The 17355-nt window shown below is 41.7% G+C and overlaps 1 protein-coding gene across 1 annotated transcript in view; it reads left to right on the forward strand.

Annotated features, from left to right (window-relative positions):
• Positions 1-1570: 1570 nt before the first annotated feature.
• Positions 1571-17355, forward strand: part of ST6GALNAC5 (ST6 N-acetylgalactosaminide alpha-2,6-sialyltransferase 5) — a gene marked incomplete at both ends in the record, with an annotated part of 64522 nt that continues 48737 nt past the window's right edge. Inside the window, 2 exons of the mRNA XM_079536388.1 lie at positions 1571-1636; positions 2180-2413. Coding sequence (XP_079392514.1) covers positions 1571-1636; positions 2180-2413 — 300 coding nt within the window. The remainder of the gene's footprint in view (positions 1637-2179; positions 2414-17355) is intronic.

A 17355-nucleotide genomic window follows, 5' to 3' on the forward strand; every position in this document is an offset into this window, starting at 1 on the left:
TATAGTGGGTAACAGATGTCTAACATGACATGTTAGCCATCGGAGCCATGAACTGAAATCATAAAAATGACGCTTCAGTTTGGCACGGCAAAATATATTAGAAGGGTCAGTCACTACCAACCTGCTTGCTGATAGTTGAGAAACAGCACTGCAAAATGCATGAGCTGCCTCTTGCAGTCTATAGCAGGAAGCCTTGGAGAGCCACAGATAATTTGCTTTCAATGATTCATCAGCTTGGCCCTTTGTTTCACTAATTTGAGTGTCAAGTGCAACCACATAATAACGAATTACCAAGACCTGATAAGATTCTTCTTATATTGCTTCGTTTGTCTTAACAACTGGTGCATTGAAACCAAACCCACCAACTGAATAAATAGCAAGGGTGCGTGTGATGAGGACATTCTTCCTTGAAATGATAAAGCATGTTTACCACCTTATCCACTGATGTACCCATACGTTCTTCTTCCTTTTCATTTTCTTAAAGGGCGGTAAATGCTGCGCTCTGTGCCAGTGCTCGAGATGGCATTTGTTTCACTGTTAGTCCCCCAATGAATTAGCGAAGATAAAAAATGGATTTCAATGACAATTTCAGCCTTGAGAAAGCTGCTATTGTGCCCATGGTTGAGTTAGCCTGCTGATCGTTTTCTCCTTAATGTAATCTTTAATGTTATATAGCTATAGGTTAGATGTGAAGGCATATATTAGAACTATTATTTCCATGAGTAATTTCAGGAGAAATATCGTCGTGATTAGGGGATAGATTATTTTTTTTAAATGCTACGCTGTCATTTTAATAACTTCATAAGAAATCAACCTTAAAATGGCTTGTTTTGAAGGAGCACGTCCTAATACGCGGAACTGTCAGAGTAAGACATCTGTGTAATTTGAGGTCCCTTCATGAAGTTTTTGTCTGAACCATCAGCACGGAGAAGGAAACATTAAAAAAAAAAAAACAAACAAAAAAAACAACTTTGGAAGGCCGTTTGTAAAAGAAGGGGGAGAAATGCCCACCTTCGGCCACTGCAAAGATGGCACGGGGAGCAAAACAAAAAAATAGAGTGGAGCTTCTATCAAAAGCCTTCGATATCGCTTTGGAGAAGGGTTGCACGAAGGAGGGCGGCGTTAGCGCCGCACAAGGAGTTGAGGGCGTCGATTTTTTTAACGAACGCGAATTTCAAGCGCTGCCTGAACGCCGCCGGCTTCAGCCAGCACAGCCAGCGGGGAAGAGCCACGGATTCTCCGCCGGGGAAAACCCGGAGCGGCTCCACGTGAGGGTCGCGCCGCGGGGCTCCCCGCTGGCCGGCAGCCGGGGCCGCGTGCCCGCCGTGTGCCCTCCGCGTGCCCGCCGGCGGCGGAGCAGCGCGCCCGAGGGGCGGCAGAAGTTAACTTCCACCTGCCCTAAAGCCGCCGCCGCGCCGCCGGGAGGAGGCGGAGGAGGAGGCGGAGGCAGGCGGGGCGGCCGAGGACCCGGCTCTGGCAGAGCTCCGAGGGTCCGGCCGGCTGTAATTCCCCCCTAATCCCCTGCACGGCGGCGCTTCCCCGGCCAAGCCATGGCCGCGGCTCCCCCGCCATGCCGAGCCTAGCGGGGAGCGGGCGGAGCGGCGCCCGGGAGGCGCACAAAATGAAGACCCTGATGGTGAGTGCGGCGCTGGCACGGCACGGCTCGGCCCGGCGGCGGGAGAAGAGCGGCGCGGGGCTGCCCCGGGTTGGGCGCACGCGCTCCCGCCTGCCCCGGCCGCGTCCTCGCGGCTCTCCGGGGTGCGGGAAGGCGAGCGCGAGCCGGGCGGCGGCAGCGAACTTTCCGCATGCTTTCTTTTATTCGTGTTGCTCGGGGTTTGGGGATTTTGTGTGCGCGTCGTGAGAAACGGATGGGAAACCGAGCTGCGTAAAGGACGAGGCTGGAGATGGGGGGGAACAGGGAGGAGAGCGTGACCGTGCCTGTGCCTGGCACTCGTTGAAATGCATGGGTGAGGTGTCCGGAGGGGGACGGGGCAGGAAGGAGAGGTGTGGGGGAGCCGGAGGAGCTGGGCTAGGGGTGGGCGGGGGGTGGCAGTGCGTGGACAAGGGGGGTCCCGAACCTCCGGCGCACTTTTTCCGGGGCTCCTGCGGCGTGAAACTTGGGGAGCGGTGCCGGCCGCTGTCCCCGGGGCTCTCAGCCGCCTCTCTCTGCCCCCCGCAGCGCCACGGGCTGGCCGTCTGCTTGGCGCTTACCACCATGTGCACCAGCTTGTTGCTCATGTACGGCGGCATCGGAGGCGGCGGCGGGGGCCACCCGGAGCCTCGGCGGCGACAGCAGCAGCAGCAGCAGGTGGCGGCGGTGCCCAGCCGCCCGCCGGCACGCGGCCAGCTCCGGCCGGCGCTCCCCGTCGGGGCCGGACTCCTGGAGGGCTACATCAGCGTCCTGGAGCACAAGGTGAGCCGCCGCCGCGGGGCCCGTGCTTTCCTTGTGGGGTCCGGCGCTGCCTCGGCCTCCCACGGGGAACCCCGACCCCGTACCGCGGAGCTCACCTTCCTCCCGGCTGTGCTGTGCTCGGGGTGCTCTGCAGCCTGGCTGCTGGGCTGCCTTCTGCAGCCTTCTGTTGCGGACCCCTGGCCCTGTGTCTGGCCCAATGGTTGGGCATCTGTGGGGTGTTGGTTTTCTCCTCCCTTGCCCAGCAGGAGATGCCGTTTTGCTTCTGGTGCTGAGTGCTGGGATTCTGCCTTCTCTAGCATCAAGGAAGGGTTAAAGTAAGTTTAGCTACTCAAAGGAAAGTCGATGGGTAGGTGTTTATTCTTAGCTCATTCAGTCTTGGGAAACCGAAGAGAACTGTATTTCCTGTACAAATGACCTTTTCATCCTTCTGAGAAGCAGAAGTTGTCAGCCATGGTTTCTGTTCCAGAAATTGGGGCACCTCTAATGGTGAACAAAATGATGTCCCTCCCCTTGATGCAGAAATTACAAGGCTGGGTTGTCAGACTGTGATATCCATTCACTGAAGGTAGGCACAAGGAGCTTTGATATCTCAGAGGACAGACCTAGTGACAGTGAGGAGGGTGGCACATCCAGTGAAGAGGTACTTGATATTCAATAATTTTCTCAGAAGGCAGATTCCTCTGCCACTTACTCAGTGTTCAGTTTCTTGCTTTTCGAGCTCCGAGGATCCTTCCCTACTGAACTCCCAGGTAACGTTTAGTATGCAAGGTTTCAAGTAGTAAGGACGAGAAAAACGAGCAAAGATTCCTAACTTTCTCATGTTGTGACATCGAGACTAATATCTTTCTTAAGGATGTGTTTGTCAAACAGGTTACTGGCCTCAGTTTAGAGGTACTGTGTGAGGATTAGTGACCTTGATATACATGGATTTTTATTGTTCCTTCTGGCTTCACTTTCTATGCAGGAGTTACCTGTAGTGCACTTAACACAGGAAAAATAGCTCCTGATGGTCCCTTCAAGGTGTTTTTTGCTTTCTAACATGGTTCTTTGAAAGTTCTCAGAGGTGATGTCTGCTGGCTGTAGAAAAAGTAAGTTTGGCCGTGGGGCTTCCTAATGTGTGTATGCCAACAGTGTGTTTCTCTGCAATTCTTTTGTCCTTCTTGAACATGAGCATCGTGATGTGGTGTGGGTGTGTGTGCACGTGATGTTTGTAAGCAGTGATCATTGTAAAGGCATCTGTGGGGCTTTTTAAGCCGTCCATGTGCTTAGCCGATGGTTCTCCTGTCTCTGAAACATTCCTCATTAAAATATATTTAAAATTAGTCTTCTATGTATATTACCTTTCAAGGTAGTTTTAATGTTTTTCTGTGTCTTGGGACAAGCTGCTCCTCTGACTTTTCAATATATTGTAGTATGTCTAAACCCATAGATACTCCATTTCTAAATTTTGTTTCATGTCGCTCGTATCTCACAGTCATAATCTGCTGAAGTTTTAATAACTTTCCCACATAAGTTCTCTGGTTCAAAAAAATAAATAAATAAAAATAAAAATTACGTAGTCCCTGATGTGTTCCTGGCATGCTTTGTCTTATTTTAATGCGTAAGATTGTGCAGAGAGCTGTGCCACTGTGATACGCAAAGCAGTGAGGACTCTGTATTACCATGGGGAGATGATAGACAAGAACAGAGCTCAGATTTGACTCTTAACAAGTGTAGCTATTTTAGTAATTTAAAAGACCCAGATATTTAACGTGGATTTAGAATTCCAGAATACCTCAATTCTGGCAGAATGAAAAATGGAGAAATCAAAAATCACAGGCATTAATAGCTTGGAAAAAGAAGGGAGCAGGATTAATGATGATGAGAGAAGGGGGAAGAGAGAGTTTGCAAGAAATGAAAAAGGGTGAACAGTTTCAGAGAAGATGTTCTTGGGGGGGACAGCTAAGACTGCAGAGCAGACAGCTTGGATAACAATCGTTGGACTTCGTGTTGGACTTTCATGTCCAACACAAAGTGAGAGCAAATGAAGGGACTGGAGAGATTTAAGGAATGTTAGGAGAGCTGCAAGAAGAGTGTATGATAAACCTCAGTGTCTGTGGGGAGGATGTGATACTTTAGATAGCAGGTCTGGAAGGAGATAAAAAGCACTTGATGTATGGCAATATACAGGCTTGGCAAGGTAAGGAGAGGAGAATGACTTCAGCAATGGTATGTGTTATTTTGATGGCAAAGAGATAACAGCGTAAAATCACAATGGATGGTAGATTTTTCATAAAACAGCTGCATTAGTTTCCCGTATAAATCTTTGTACTGTCTGTCTAGGAGCTGAATGACCGTTGTACAAAGTTCATCTTCTGTGTGTGTCCATGTACTCTTGACTGTTGGCAGTAGTAGAGTAAATGTTGAACTCAGATCTAGGAGCTAAAACTTGTCCACAACGTTAGAATGAATTTTTCTGGTTCCTATAGTGTGCTTTAATAGGACAACCTAGTTCAGTGTTTGTAGTGTTACACCTCTTTGGTTGTGTTTAATGAGAGTTAAGAATGCACACTGAAGCTATATGCTAAGTGGTAGTTATTAATCGAGAATTGCAGCATGAATGTTGTCACATACAGAGGCCATGTTATACAGTCATATAGACATTTCTCTTCAGGGAAAATAATTAACTATTGTTCATCTCATTGTACATCACAAATTACTTATGTCTGTCACTACTGGCAGTGCAGCTCATTTAGTAGTGATCACATACAGAGACTGTTTCCCAGAAAATCAAAGTACCTAGTGAAGTACCAATGACTTTAAAATATAGCTTCCAATACTGGAATTAGCAGTTATTTCCCTCCTCTTATTGCACATTCAGTGAGAACTGGAGTTTCTCATCTGTCCTGCCAAGATAAGCAGGCAGTCTGAGAATATGACTAAAATACAGAAAATTCTTTCTATGGGCTTGAAGAGCCTTTCTGCAGGAGTCTCTTGTCACTTGGTCAGATTTGTAATGGTTTGTTCTGTAGTGTTTTGTCTTTATGATTTTTGTAAGCCTGGTTCCCTGAATGGAAGAGCAGAGATCAGAATCCATTTTGCAGCCTCTTGTTGCTTAGGACTGCAAACTTTGTTTTTGTTAAATTGAACTCTTAAGAACGTTTAAAATGGCACCAGGTTCAGAGATGGGCTCTTGGCATCTCACCACAGCATGTCGCAGTCCAAGAGCAGCTCACGATCACTACTGATGGATGATTGAAATGGATCAATGATACTTTTTCTTAGTAATATCCTAATGCTTATATCCTAAAAACTCTTATTTGGAGAAGAAAGCGTGGTTTGCTGATGGCTGCTGTTGAGGGGTCAAGGACTGCAGCAGATGAAGCAGCTGCCCTTGTAGTTGGAATAGCTGTCACTGCCTGCAGAGGCGCTTTGGCAAAGTAGGATTGTTAAGGTTTTACATCTGCTGATGAAAGGACAAGAGTCCCAGACTGTCCAATGAGCATCTTTCATTAATTCTTTGAGTATAGTCCTAAAATTAAAGATGTTTTGTCATCGGTGTCAAGGGAAGCAGAATTATGCTCTTCTGTGGGGGAATGGGGGTAACACTTTCTGCTGATTTACCACAGTGATAGCAAGAAATTACAGTTCTTTTATTTTTAAAGCAATTACTGCATACAAATAAGAGACTGTTAATGAAAGTAGGAAACATAGCATAATTCCAAAACTTGCAAGAAATAAATATTTAACCATTCTATTACTGTTCTGAAATGAATATGAGAACAATTTCTGAGTAGTTAAAGAGCTTTTTAGTCAGTATCGACTCAACAGTTGGTACTACGAATAAAATATGAGTTTGTCACATACATAATTAAATAATATTTCAAGCCATTTCGCTTCTTAGAAAATAAAAAAAAAAATCAAAATCAATCTCATGGACAAAATGTACGAGTTCCTAGAGCTGTGCTTAAATGCCATAGCAGAGCATGAGAACCAATGTGATAATGAAAGAGATCACAATGTTTTCTTAATTTATGATAATGTGAATTATCATATGCAAAGAAATCTTTGTGATCCCTTCAAATTAATGCAGATCAGAGAATGGCATAGTTAATGTAGTCTTTGAGGAAGTCATTCTGCAAAGAGTTCTGTAGCTCCGTAATTTCTGAGACACAAGAATGTGTTCTCAGATGAAAGTGGGAACTTTTTCCACTTAGAGTTGGGGGAACATCTTGATGTGTTTTATGTTCATTTAGATAGAAGCAGATGAAATTTGAATTTTACCTAAATAGTTAAACTACTGACGTTTTGGGGTTGAAGTTTGAGGGGGTTCATTAAACCAATTTTCACAATTACCCTATGTGGAGATGGCAGGGAAAGAGATTTTTAGTTTCTTTGAAATGAATTTTGCACGAAATTGTGAGGTGTCTTAGGACAGAACAGCTCCTCATTCCTGAGGTGAGACCAAACCCCCTGAGGTAAGTCAAAGAATGCTTTTCCTAATTTGATTACATGCTCTTATTTGCCTCTGATAGTCTTACCTGTAAAGGAAGGAGCTCAGGCTTTACAATTAGTTATTTGATGGAGTTTTTATTTTTGAGAGAGATCCACAAGGGGGAGACTTCATTCTGAAATAACCTTCTTGAGGGACACATCTGTCATAAACGTGAGCAAGGAGTGAGGCCATAGAGCCCCTTGGGCAGTGTCCTCTTGGTTTCTTGGAGTATTTGTTTTGAGGTAGGATACTTGCCTTTCCTTCTCTGAAGCTGTAAGTTCATTAAAGCCTTCATAATGGAATAGACAAAGGATTACAATAGGAGAATGAACTGAATATACAAACATGCGGGGCAGAGACAATTAGAAATTACTAGATGTACCCAGCATTTGAATAACTGCTATTTTTTGCTTTAAGTTTTCCTGCTTTTGAGCTGCTGTGTTAGCCTACTTTTCCAGCCTAACAAATCAAAATACTGGATTCATTCATTCTGACAATCCTTGTCTGAAATCTTTAGCAGTGTGTATGTGCACTTAGTGTGCAGTACGGTGTACACAACAGTGATGGGAAACGATGGCACATTTTTCTGTTCTCCAACTTGCTTGGCACTGCTGCAAAGAGCCAGTAATCCTAGCTTGGCACTGTTCCTACTTGCTGTATTTTGAAATATTATTTATGTAGAGGCATCAGTTTCTTGAGCAGTTTATGCATCTTTTTAATTGAGTTTTTTGGAAGGGGGCATACTTTGTAGTTGTAACAATGTTTCTGCAGGATTCTGACTTTGGTGCTTGCTTGAGAGAGATGAAGAATGTTTGCTATCAGAGCAATAAAACAGAGCAATATTTTACAGTTCTGACTATTGCCTAATTCTTTCTAAAGTAATACCACTGACGATGGAATCTAGTAGAGGGGATGACTTCAGGTTGAGGTCTGTTGCTGGACAGAGATATCTGAAAGGAGTCATTCGGGTGCCTCTGATGTTTGATATCTAATACTGCTAGTTTTACATGAATTAATGTAATGCTGTGCATAATCCACCAGCCACAACTAGCTGTGTTCAGGAAATAAAGCAGGGTAAATCACTGCCATTATACCAGGGACACTGAAAGTATTGGAGTTTGTACCAGGTACTCATGTACCTCATGAGTACACAGGATGTACTCATCCCATGTAATTTGCAACATTATCCCAGATTGTGATGTAGCTTTATTCTTTCATACTAGCTGAAACAAAAAGGTTATTTCAGAGACTGTATCACAAAATCTTGATGACTGATTTCAGTACAAGCGTAGATAGTCAGTAGATGGTCAGATGAAGACAGTTAATGCAAAAATGGGTTTTAATTTTCTCACATTTTGAAAAAGTCAGTTCTCAGCAATTTCCAATGCCGTGACATTGGCCATACTAGTTAGCTTCTTTTTACAACTGATTAAGTCCAAGTTCTTACTTTTCTTCTTCACATAAGAAAAAACGCAGAATCATGGAGATGTTTTTATTTATTTTGTATGTCTTGTTTTTACTTGGTTCTGAATTACAGCTTTTAATCTGAATCATGAAAAGTGAAGGCTGAGTAAATACACTGTTCCCTGCTGTATCCTATATATATATAGGATATATGTATATATATATATCCTATGCATCATGCTGTAATAAGTGCAAAGGGCCTGTTTCTTCTGTCTCCTTCCCTATCACCTTTTGTGGACGTGAAAAATTTCCTCATTTCATGTATATGCAAAATACTTCTGGACAGGGAATTGGTGACAGTCTGCTAGGGAGATTTGTGCATCTCTCATGAGAAAAACAGTAATTTTTTTTCTTTTCATTTTCATCATTAATTTCAATGACCACATTTATATTTCCAGTACGTGCTGAAGTATATTATATTTGATAACCATTTGATTTTACCATATTATCCACTTCTTGCACACCAACTTTCACTGTGAGCGTTTTAGGCTATTTTCCTATTCCTAGAAAGACAAAGTGTTCTTTTGAAGGGTTTTAATCCTTAGTGGAAGCAAGTCTGAACTAAATGAGATTTTCAATGACAGGAAATGTAATTTTTGTTCAGAACTGATGGATATCTCTCAATAGAGTTCCTTAAGTTTCCCCTTTCTGCTTGCCCTGGGGCATATGTGGATATTGAGTGTCGTCCTAACTATGTGATATCTTCAGAACAATAGGCTGCAAGTAGTTTCCTTTTCTCTGTGACCTTCTTTATTCATTTAACCTGTATTGCTCAGCAATGCTCTGTATGCACATCCTTGATGCTGAGGTGGCATTGATATTGAAGAACTCTGTATATTAATTTAACTTCTAATTAGGGCAATTATGATCAAATCAGCAGTTGCTCCGTGCTGATATAAGCAGATGTGACAGCACAAAAGCCACTTTGAAGGTGAGATGAAGCATCATGATGCCTCACCTCATCCTGTTTTGCCTCACCCCTAAGCAACCTCATCACTCTTTCGCTCCAGCCATCACAGCTAGAAGTGTTCAGACCAGGTTAATTACTGAAATCTGCTCTCAGCTGGAAAAGCAAATATTTTCGGTTTAGACACTGATATTAATTATTCTTTGTTGTCATTCTAAAAATATCCAAATAAAGTTAAAAATAAGAGACTTAAAGCATGGAAGGGGACAAACCAAAGCTGTAACATCTACCTTCAGAGAGTCTCTTTGCAATGGAAGTGTGTAAAATGCAGATGTGAAGCTCTGAGGTGCCCCCAGTGGTGTTCTATAAAAGGCGGAGTTGGGCTCAAAACTGTATTACATTCCTGCAGGAAATGCACATCAGAACTGAGGTTTGGCAAATCTGGCCGTGCTGTTAGTGCCTGGGCTGTACTCATGGGGGTACCAGTGTACATTAAGTGCAGTAATAAACAGTAGATTCTTACTGCAATGCTGTAAGAAAACTTCAGAAGAAGAACAGATTATCTTACAACATTGAGGGGGCAAATTAATAGATTACTAGAGTGTGGGGTTTTTTCCCCAAAAAATGCAAAATATTTGTTGTTCAAAACAAGGGATCACTAATGAGTGTATGTGGCATACAGGCAGTGTAGATCAGCTTTTCTTAATTTGGATTTAATAATCTGGACTGTTGTAATGCAGAACAAGAATATATAAATATGTGCTTCATCCTCTAATAGAACACATTAAGACTTAATTGCAGCTGTGGAAAAAGTTCCATTACAGAATGGATGACTTGGTAAGACATAACCTGGAAAAGAGGAGGAAGATATTTCTCACTAAACAGTTTGTGCAATTGTAATATACATTTTTATTTAGCAAGTATTATATATTTGTTTTGGTATGTTATTAGCCTCCTTAGACACTGCCTTGGCATTAATATTGCAGAAACAAAATATTCTGTAAAGTTTATTCTGTCAGACAGTATTAAATTAGAGTATATCTTGCCCTCAGCTATAGCAGGTCATAAGAGTAGATGTAATGATACTCAGCAGAGTACCAGTCTAAGGCTTATCTCTAAGGAAAAGAAAAAAATCCAACAGTGAAAGTTTGTACAAATGTACATCTGTATCAAGCTTTGTGCACAGGAAAGTTAAAGGAACGGTGTTTATGCTTACAAAATGGCTCATTGAGAAACAGACTTCAGGAGACTGCGTTTATCACCAAGCACATGCTGTCGGCCAGTTCACCTGCATGGAATTTAATACCTTTTGTTCCATTTTGAGATGGCAGGACAAGTCTAGCAGATAGTGACATGATAGTAAATTCAAGCTTGTTACGGTCTAAACTTCATTGCCTGCATTGCATTCTCTGTGGACAGACATCTTTATTCTGTATCAGTGAAATTCACCCGTGTGACTTGCACAAAATGTAAGCATCTGAGGAAGTACATAACTGAGGCAACTGATAGGAAGGTGGCACATCATTATGGGATAATAAAGTGAGACGTAGAGATTCCCAAAGCTAGAGCAGGCTGGGTCAGTAAGTCTGCATAGTGTAGTTGGAGACAGGCTTGTTAGCTTGAGTTTGAAATCAGATTTGTCTGTACCTGAGCAAATAAGTGCTGACCTTTGGCAGCTGTGTCTCTTCTGGAGCTGGGCTGTGCTGCTCTGTGCAGTCAGGGTCAGGACGGGCTGAGGCTTTGTGGGGTGTCCTGGGAACAGGTTTATAGACATATCCAAAACATTTCTGAACAATTCTCAGGTGCGGTGCCTGGGACTGTAACTGCATTTGCTATATTAGCTGTTCCTTAACTTTAGCCATGCAAACAAGAACTATTTTGTATTTTGCAGGGATTGAATATTTGATCAGAAATATGTTTAAAAAACATGATGTTCAAAACCTGTAAATAGTCCTTATGAGAAATCTTCTGGTTGTCTATGTGGAGGCACTGCTCTCCCAACCTTTGTGCAGAACATGGAAGCTTCCAGGCAGTATGTGCTGTTGTACAACTCGTGCTGTCCCTTCCCTGCACCAGTGTAGCTTACGGTATGCCTTTCTTGGGTCAGTCCTTGAGATACTTGGCTAAATTTCATCCCTGGAGATTAGAATAATGACAGATGTGCTCCTAAATTTTGTTGCTCTCCACTTTATTCCTAATGCTACTATAAAAGGGTTAGTTCTACATATCTCAGCATATCGGTTGACTCTGAAATAGGAACATAAAATCGAAAAATACAGCCAGTGGTCTGGCTGCAGCTGTCAGAGTGATGAGGAATTAATACTGCCTGTCCTTCCTCAGTCCTGTGCCTGGATGTTTGTAGGTGGACTCCTTTTCTAAAAAATCAAAGCAAACCAAAACTCTTTATATTTTATTGAGATAGTTTCTTTCTTAACGCTTATATTCTTTAAAATAATCATTATTACTGATGACTCTCCGAAATACATTTTACTGATTAAAAACCTACAGCAAAATCACTGCTACTTCCATTCATTCATCTACTTGTGTATGCTCTTTGTAACGCTGCTCTGGATTTCTGTCCGTTTTCAATGCTGATTCGAGAGTCTGTAGTCTGAGTCAGTTGGTTACACTGTTGTTCATGTTATCCATGAGAACCACCTCCAACGTGAATGGGACTGTGAAATAACCGGTCCTTCAGTAAGGGCTTCCCCATCTTGCTGAGTGCCAGCTGACATGATGTCTAAGCATATGTCTGTATGGGATTTTGCCAGCAGACGAGAGCGTGCTTTGCCCTCCCTTTGAGCCGCTTGAAGATGCATCGGCTCTGCTCTGGCAGCTGAATGGCTGCAGTGAGCACGTTGCTAAGCCAGAACTAATAAGCTTGACTGGAAGGAAGGGTCTGCTGGACTCAGCACGTATTAAAGTGTGGCTGTGTGGCTTGCACGTAGAGCTTCTGTGTGTCCTACAGCCTTGACCTACAGGCAGAGCATGGTCTTTGTACAACAGCCTAATAGGATAGATGGCATTGTGAGTCAGGTTTTCAAACTGGTGTGAGACCCAGAGTTAGGTTCACAGAGCACTACTTACTCATCTAAGTCTCCACTGAGGAAAATTTTGCTATTTTCACTGGATGTGTACTTGTCAAAGGAACGACTTGAACTGTGTAACTATAGGAAATGGTGTTTGAAAATCAGGTAAAGATTTTTCTGTTTGTCTGTGTGTAGTTGTTTCTCTACACACAGACAGGGCATCTCATTTGCAACGTGTTTTCTGGTGTTCCTACTATACATATTTGGAAATGCTGACAACTGCACCTTAATTTCAATTGGTGAAGAATTTTTGAGTACGATATTTAATCATCTCTTCACTGTCTAACATAAGACTGCTGAGCCTTAATGTTACTCTTCCTGTTGCTAATTTTCATATTCATAGATTTAATTTTGACTTCGCTTTTAATTTTTATGAGTAGCCAAAAGCTATGTTTTTTGAAAAGTAGAATTGAAAACTAGAGCTAAATTCTTCCTCTTCCCTGAATCTGCTTTATGTCTCAGTAGCAGCACAGAAAAAGCACCAGAGCTAGTTACAGATATGCTGAATATTCGTTCTCAGTGGCAGTGTTGGTGTGTCCCTGGTGGTTTGAGGGCATAAATGAGGTACTTTGTGCAGCTGGTAGATGTGGAGGAGGGATATCAGGGCCAGGAGGGTATCTCCAGTATTAATGTGTCTGATTTCTGCCAGCACAGTGATCCCTTTTGATCTGCAGCAATTTGTGCAATACAGAGCAGCTTTCAGGGTATCTTTAATTATGCCTGTCGACATTTTGGCCTGGAAAGTGAAATGAGGCTTTAGAATCACCTCTCACTCCCAGCTGTGTTGATTTGAAACTTTGCACAGCTTGTTACCCAGCTGCAAGCGCAAGGCTCCTAATTCTGCTCCTGTGAAAGACAATGAATGCATCACACCTTGGGCTTCAGCAGAAGGTGCAGCTGGCTCTGAGTCTTTGTGTCAGAGCTCACCAGGTGGGATATATATGTATCTGCATATAACCTGTACTAACACATATCTTTAGATCAAGTCTAGATTTGAGGCAATTCACAGGACCCAAAAGCTTTTCAGGTTTTGTGTTGATATGGCGTACAGCAGTTCTGCTGTGTTAGGAGAGCTATAAAAACAGGGCTTACACTAAAAACACTGGCAGAGATGTAATGCTCATATTGGTGCTCTCAGGTGTATCTAGGTGGTGACATGCACCAGCTTCATTAAAGCTTCTCAGAAATGACTTTTTATAACTATACCTCTTCCTAGGGATATTTTTCAGTGTGCTGTGAATATGACACCTCTTATTTGTAACGTGAAAAAAAAAATGTTTAAAAATGATTATTAGTGTCTTAACATTTGAACTATGATAGTTATGATGGTTATTTGTCACTCAGTAGCTAATTACGAAAGAAGATTTATTCCACTTGAAGGTGCAGGAGGTGGCTTCATCTGTGTCATGAAAAGTCCAGGGACTTTGTTATTTAAATCCTCCAAAGTTTAAAACTGAGTATATTGCTCACAGGAAGTGCATGAAAACCTTGTGGCTGAGATCAGAGGTGAAAACTAAGGACAGCTGTGACAGTCAGTGTGTAAGCCAGTTTAGCAACAATTGCTGTCCCATTGCCTCTTGACTGTGGATGATTAGCTGCATCTGCTTGTCTTCTTTACAGGAATTGCTTTTTGTGTACCAGTCTCTGCAGAGCACTGAGACTTTGAAATTCAAAACAAGTAATCTTAAAAAAAAAAAAAAAAAAAAAAAAAAAAAAAAACTAGTTCCTTTTTGTTTCCTTTGGAAAACAAATACATGTGTCTTTTTTCTTGTTGTTTTGTTTCATATTTTACATCAGTAAAAGTACTGACAATTACATTACACTGTGTTTATCAAAGCTGTGCTCCTACCCAGTAATACACGTAAGACATCTTATACTGCCTTAAGGATTAAGTTAAGCTCCTTTGTCAAGCCTGCTGGTATGGCACGACTGTTAATCTGTAACTGTCAGGCTCTGGTTAGATCCTTCTTTAGACTGAGGCCATGTCTAAGTGCAAAAAAAATTAAGACGAATCAACTCTCCTAATATTTACGCCTTCGTATTTTTGCACAGAGCGATCAATCAGTAGAAAGAGAAGCTGTGTTAGGCATACGTGTTTCTATAAGAAGCTTGCATTTCAAGCCCTTATTTAGCAGCATCGTAATTTGCTTTGTGTTTATGCTTGTGAAATATGAAGACAAAGTTGACAGTGTTCAAAATACTAAATTCATGAAAATAAGATGTGCTATGGGTGAAAGCTCACTGAAAGGAGGACAAGGGAAACTGTGCAAACCTGCATTCCTAATTAAAATTCTATTGAGTTGTCTACAGTGTGTTCATGTTTTATTACATCAGTAATTACTCTTACATTTTCTTTTCAAATTACAACATTATGTCACAAAAAATTAGAAATGTGCTGTAGTTGCAGCATATCTAGACTTAAATGAGAGTGTATGAAAAGAGTAGTGAAGCTGGAAGTTAAGCAAGGTATAAAACTGGTTCTGAGTAGTCACATTGTTGTGTTGTAGGGATTGAATGCTTAGATTTCGCTGTGGATTTGTGTACTGTAGTGTTGCGTTAGCCAAAACTTACAAGAGGAATTTTTAAAGTAATTATCTCAAAATAGCCTAATAGTGCAATTTGTACACATGATCCTTAAAAGATGTACTGCAGTCATCCAATGGTGTGATACAGGTTGAATGTTGAAGCATTTGCTGAAATTACTACAGATAGGCTTTTAAGCTTGGTAGCTGCCTAAATAGGATTTTGTTAATCAGGCTACGTTTTTAGAAATAATAGTAAAAGAAACCTCAACAAGTGAGAATTTTTTGTGTCATTCGCCTTCAAATATGGTTTCCAGTGGCTATTTTTGTATTTTACACACATGCAGCCTTCCCATTTTCCGAAACAAGAGGTTCTGTCCCTGAACTCATTAAATAATAATACTTTGTACTTGTATCGCCTTCCTTCTGAGGATCTCCAAGTGCCATAGAAACGTTAAATGGAAACTTCTGCTTTAAAGTATGGGAGTATTAATTCCTTATTACATAGGGGGACAGTGAAACATAAAAAAGTTCAAACCATAGTTTTGACCTTTGAGTGTCCAGATAGGAATTTCAGAGAGGAGTCTGAAAAGTGCTCAAGTGTTGAAAACTGAGGGGACTCAACCTCAGAATAGGTCCACCGTAATCATGTGAGACACCTGACTGTCATGCTTGACTTGGAAATGAAATTTCAAACATTGTTCTCTATAGAGAGAATGAGAATATATACAGCGGATTGGAAGAGTTATGCACCTGAAAATGGATTCAAGGTACCTGTTCTACCTGAGAACAGCCCAACTGAAAAGTACTGAAGTGAAATTCCAGTGCAGATTTCTTTTGGTCAGGATCATGGTGGAGGATGGCTTAGTCCAGGTAACCAATAACAGAAGAGAGAGCAATTGTAGTCTTGAGCTCGGGACGACTGCAATCGGTTATGAGTTCCAGTTTCAGAAACTGTTGAAGTATGTGTTTTAAAAAGTTTTGCTGCATGAATTGAAGATTATGGTGTTACTTTGTAATTTTCCAAGGAGGCCTCCCCGTTTGTTCAATCAAATTAACTCCCTCAGCCCCCTCCAGCTCCTTCATTGTATGTGGCTATGTCAGCTGTTCCAGGAAGCAGCACGACCTGCTTACTGCTGGGTTGTGGTCACGTGTGGTCAAGTGTGGACTTGAGCACAGGTTTAGATAGTAGCTGAACAAGGCTGTTGAAGACCCTGATTTTTGGTTTAGGCTTTCATATGCTGCCAAGGTGTTGTCTGTGTGATGCTGAGCCCTCACTCCACATTACTACATGAGCATATAAATGAATGATTTTCAGAGCATGTTGAACCACATGTGTTTGGCAGCAACTGTAGTGACTTTGGGCAGGTTAACTCTGAGCATGGTATTTGATGTATGCAGCACGGCTGCATGGTATTTTGGGCTGTAATAAACTTCAATGGGGCATGCAAATGTAGGCACTCTTGGTTCTTTGACTGAAGTACTTTGGGAAGCAGCGTATTCATCAGATCAATACCAGCTGTTTCTACAAAGTTTGTTAATGTCATACACCTTAAAAATATTTGGTATATATTTTATATTGTGGATTTGGGAACAATTATATGACGTTATATCAAGATACATTATGTTTAATGATCAAATAAGTAAGTTTCAGTGTTGGGGAGAAGGGTTATGACAGCACATATTTCAGATTGTTAAACATTTACTCTTTGCATGTTCAAGTAATCCTTTCATCTTTTGAAAGAAAAGCAAAATCTTGCACAACTGCAGAAGACCTACAAAGAAGGTGATTTGAAACATAGCTGAATATAAATACTATGATTGCATAAAGTACCTGACTGACAGTATTAGAGTGTGGAGTCTATCACAATCCTATGAAACAGGAACAATTTGGGAAGAACAGGAAAATTCTTGCAATATGCCGTGTATAGATCTTCTTTAAGATCAAAATTAGAAGCAATCTTTACATTGCCAGCTCAGTCCTTGACCTCTGTATGAATGCTAATCCAGAGTTGCCCAAGATGGAAGTCTGGAGTTGCAGACAAATTGCTTTTGGAGTGCTTGATGTTGTAAGTGGAAGTGGTAAAGGAGGCCATCCACCAAAGGCTCAGTGTTTACATAGCCCTCAGTTTCCTGTGCCTAACGTTTGTAGGGTGTAAAGAGCAAGTACAATAGGTTACAAGTACAAGAATACAGATACGAAAAGTATAAGTATTCTCTGCAGAGCAGAGGTGAGATACTTGGTACAGAAATGTGGGATTTAGAGAGTATCATCTTCGGGGAAAAAAATTCAAATCTTTTCTCAGGCGTAACATTAAGCAGCTGAAGTCAAAGTGACCTCAGTTTTCTTTGCCTTGTGTGGATTAGGTGTAAATATTTTTCTCTTCCCTTTCTTGGGTGAAAATGAAGATAAGACAATTCTGATCTTCTAATTCAAAATAGGAATGTTGGAGGAGAGAATTTCAAGTAGTGAATTCTGTTATCAT

This window comes from Tetrao urogallus (assembly GCF_951394365.1).
Source record: "Tetrao urogallus genome assembly, chromosome: 5".
In the NCBI taxonomy this organism is placed as follows: domain Eukaryota; kingdom Metazoa; phylum Chordata; class Aves; order Galliformes; family Phasianidae; genus Tetrao; species Tetrao urogallus.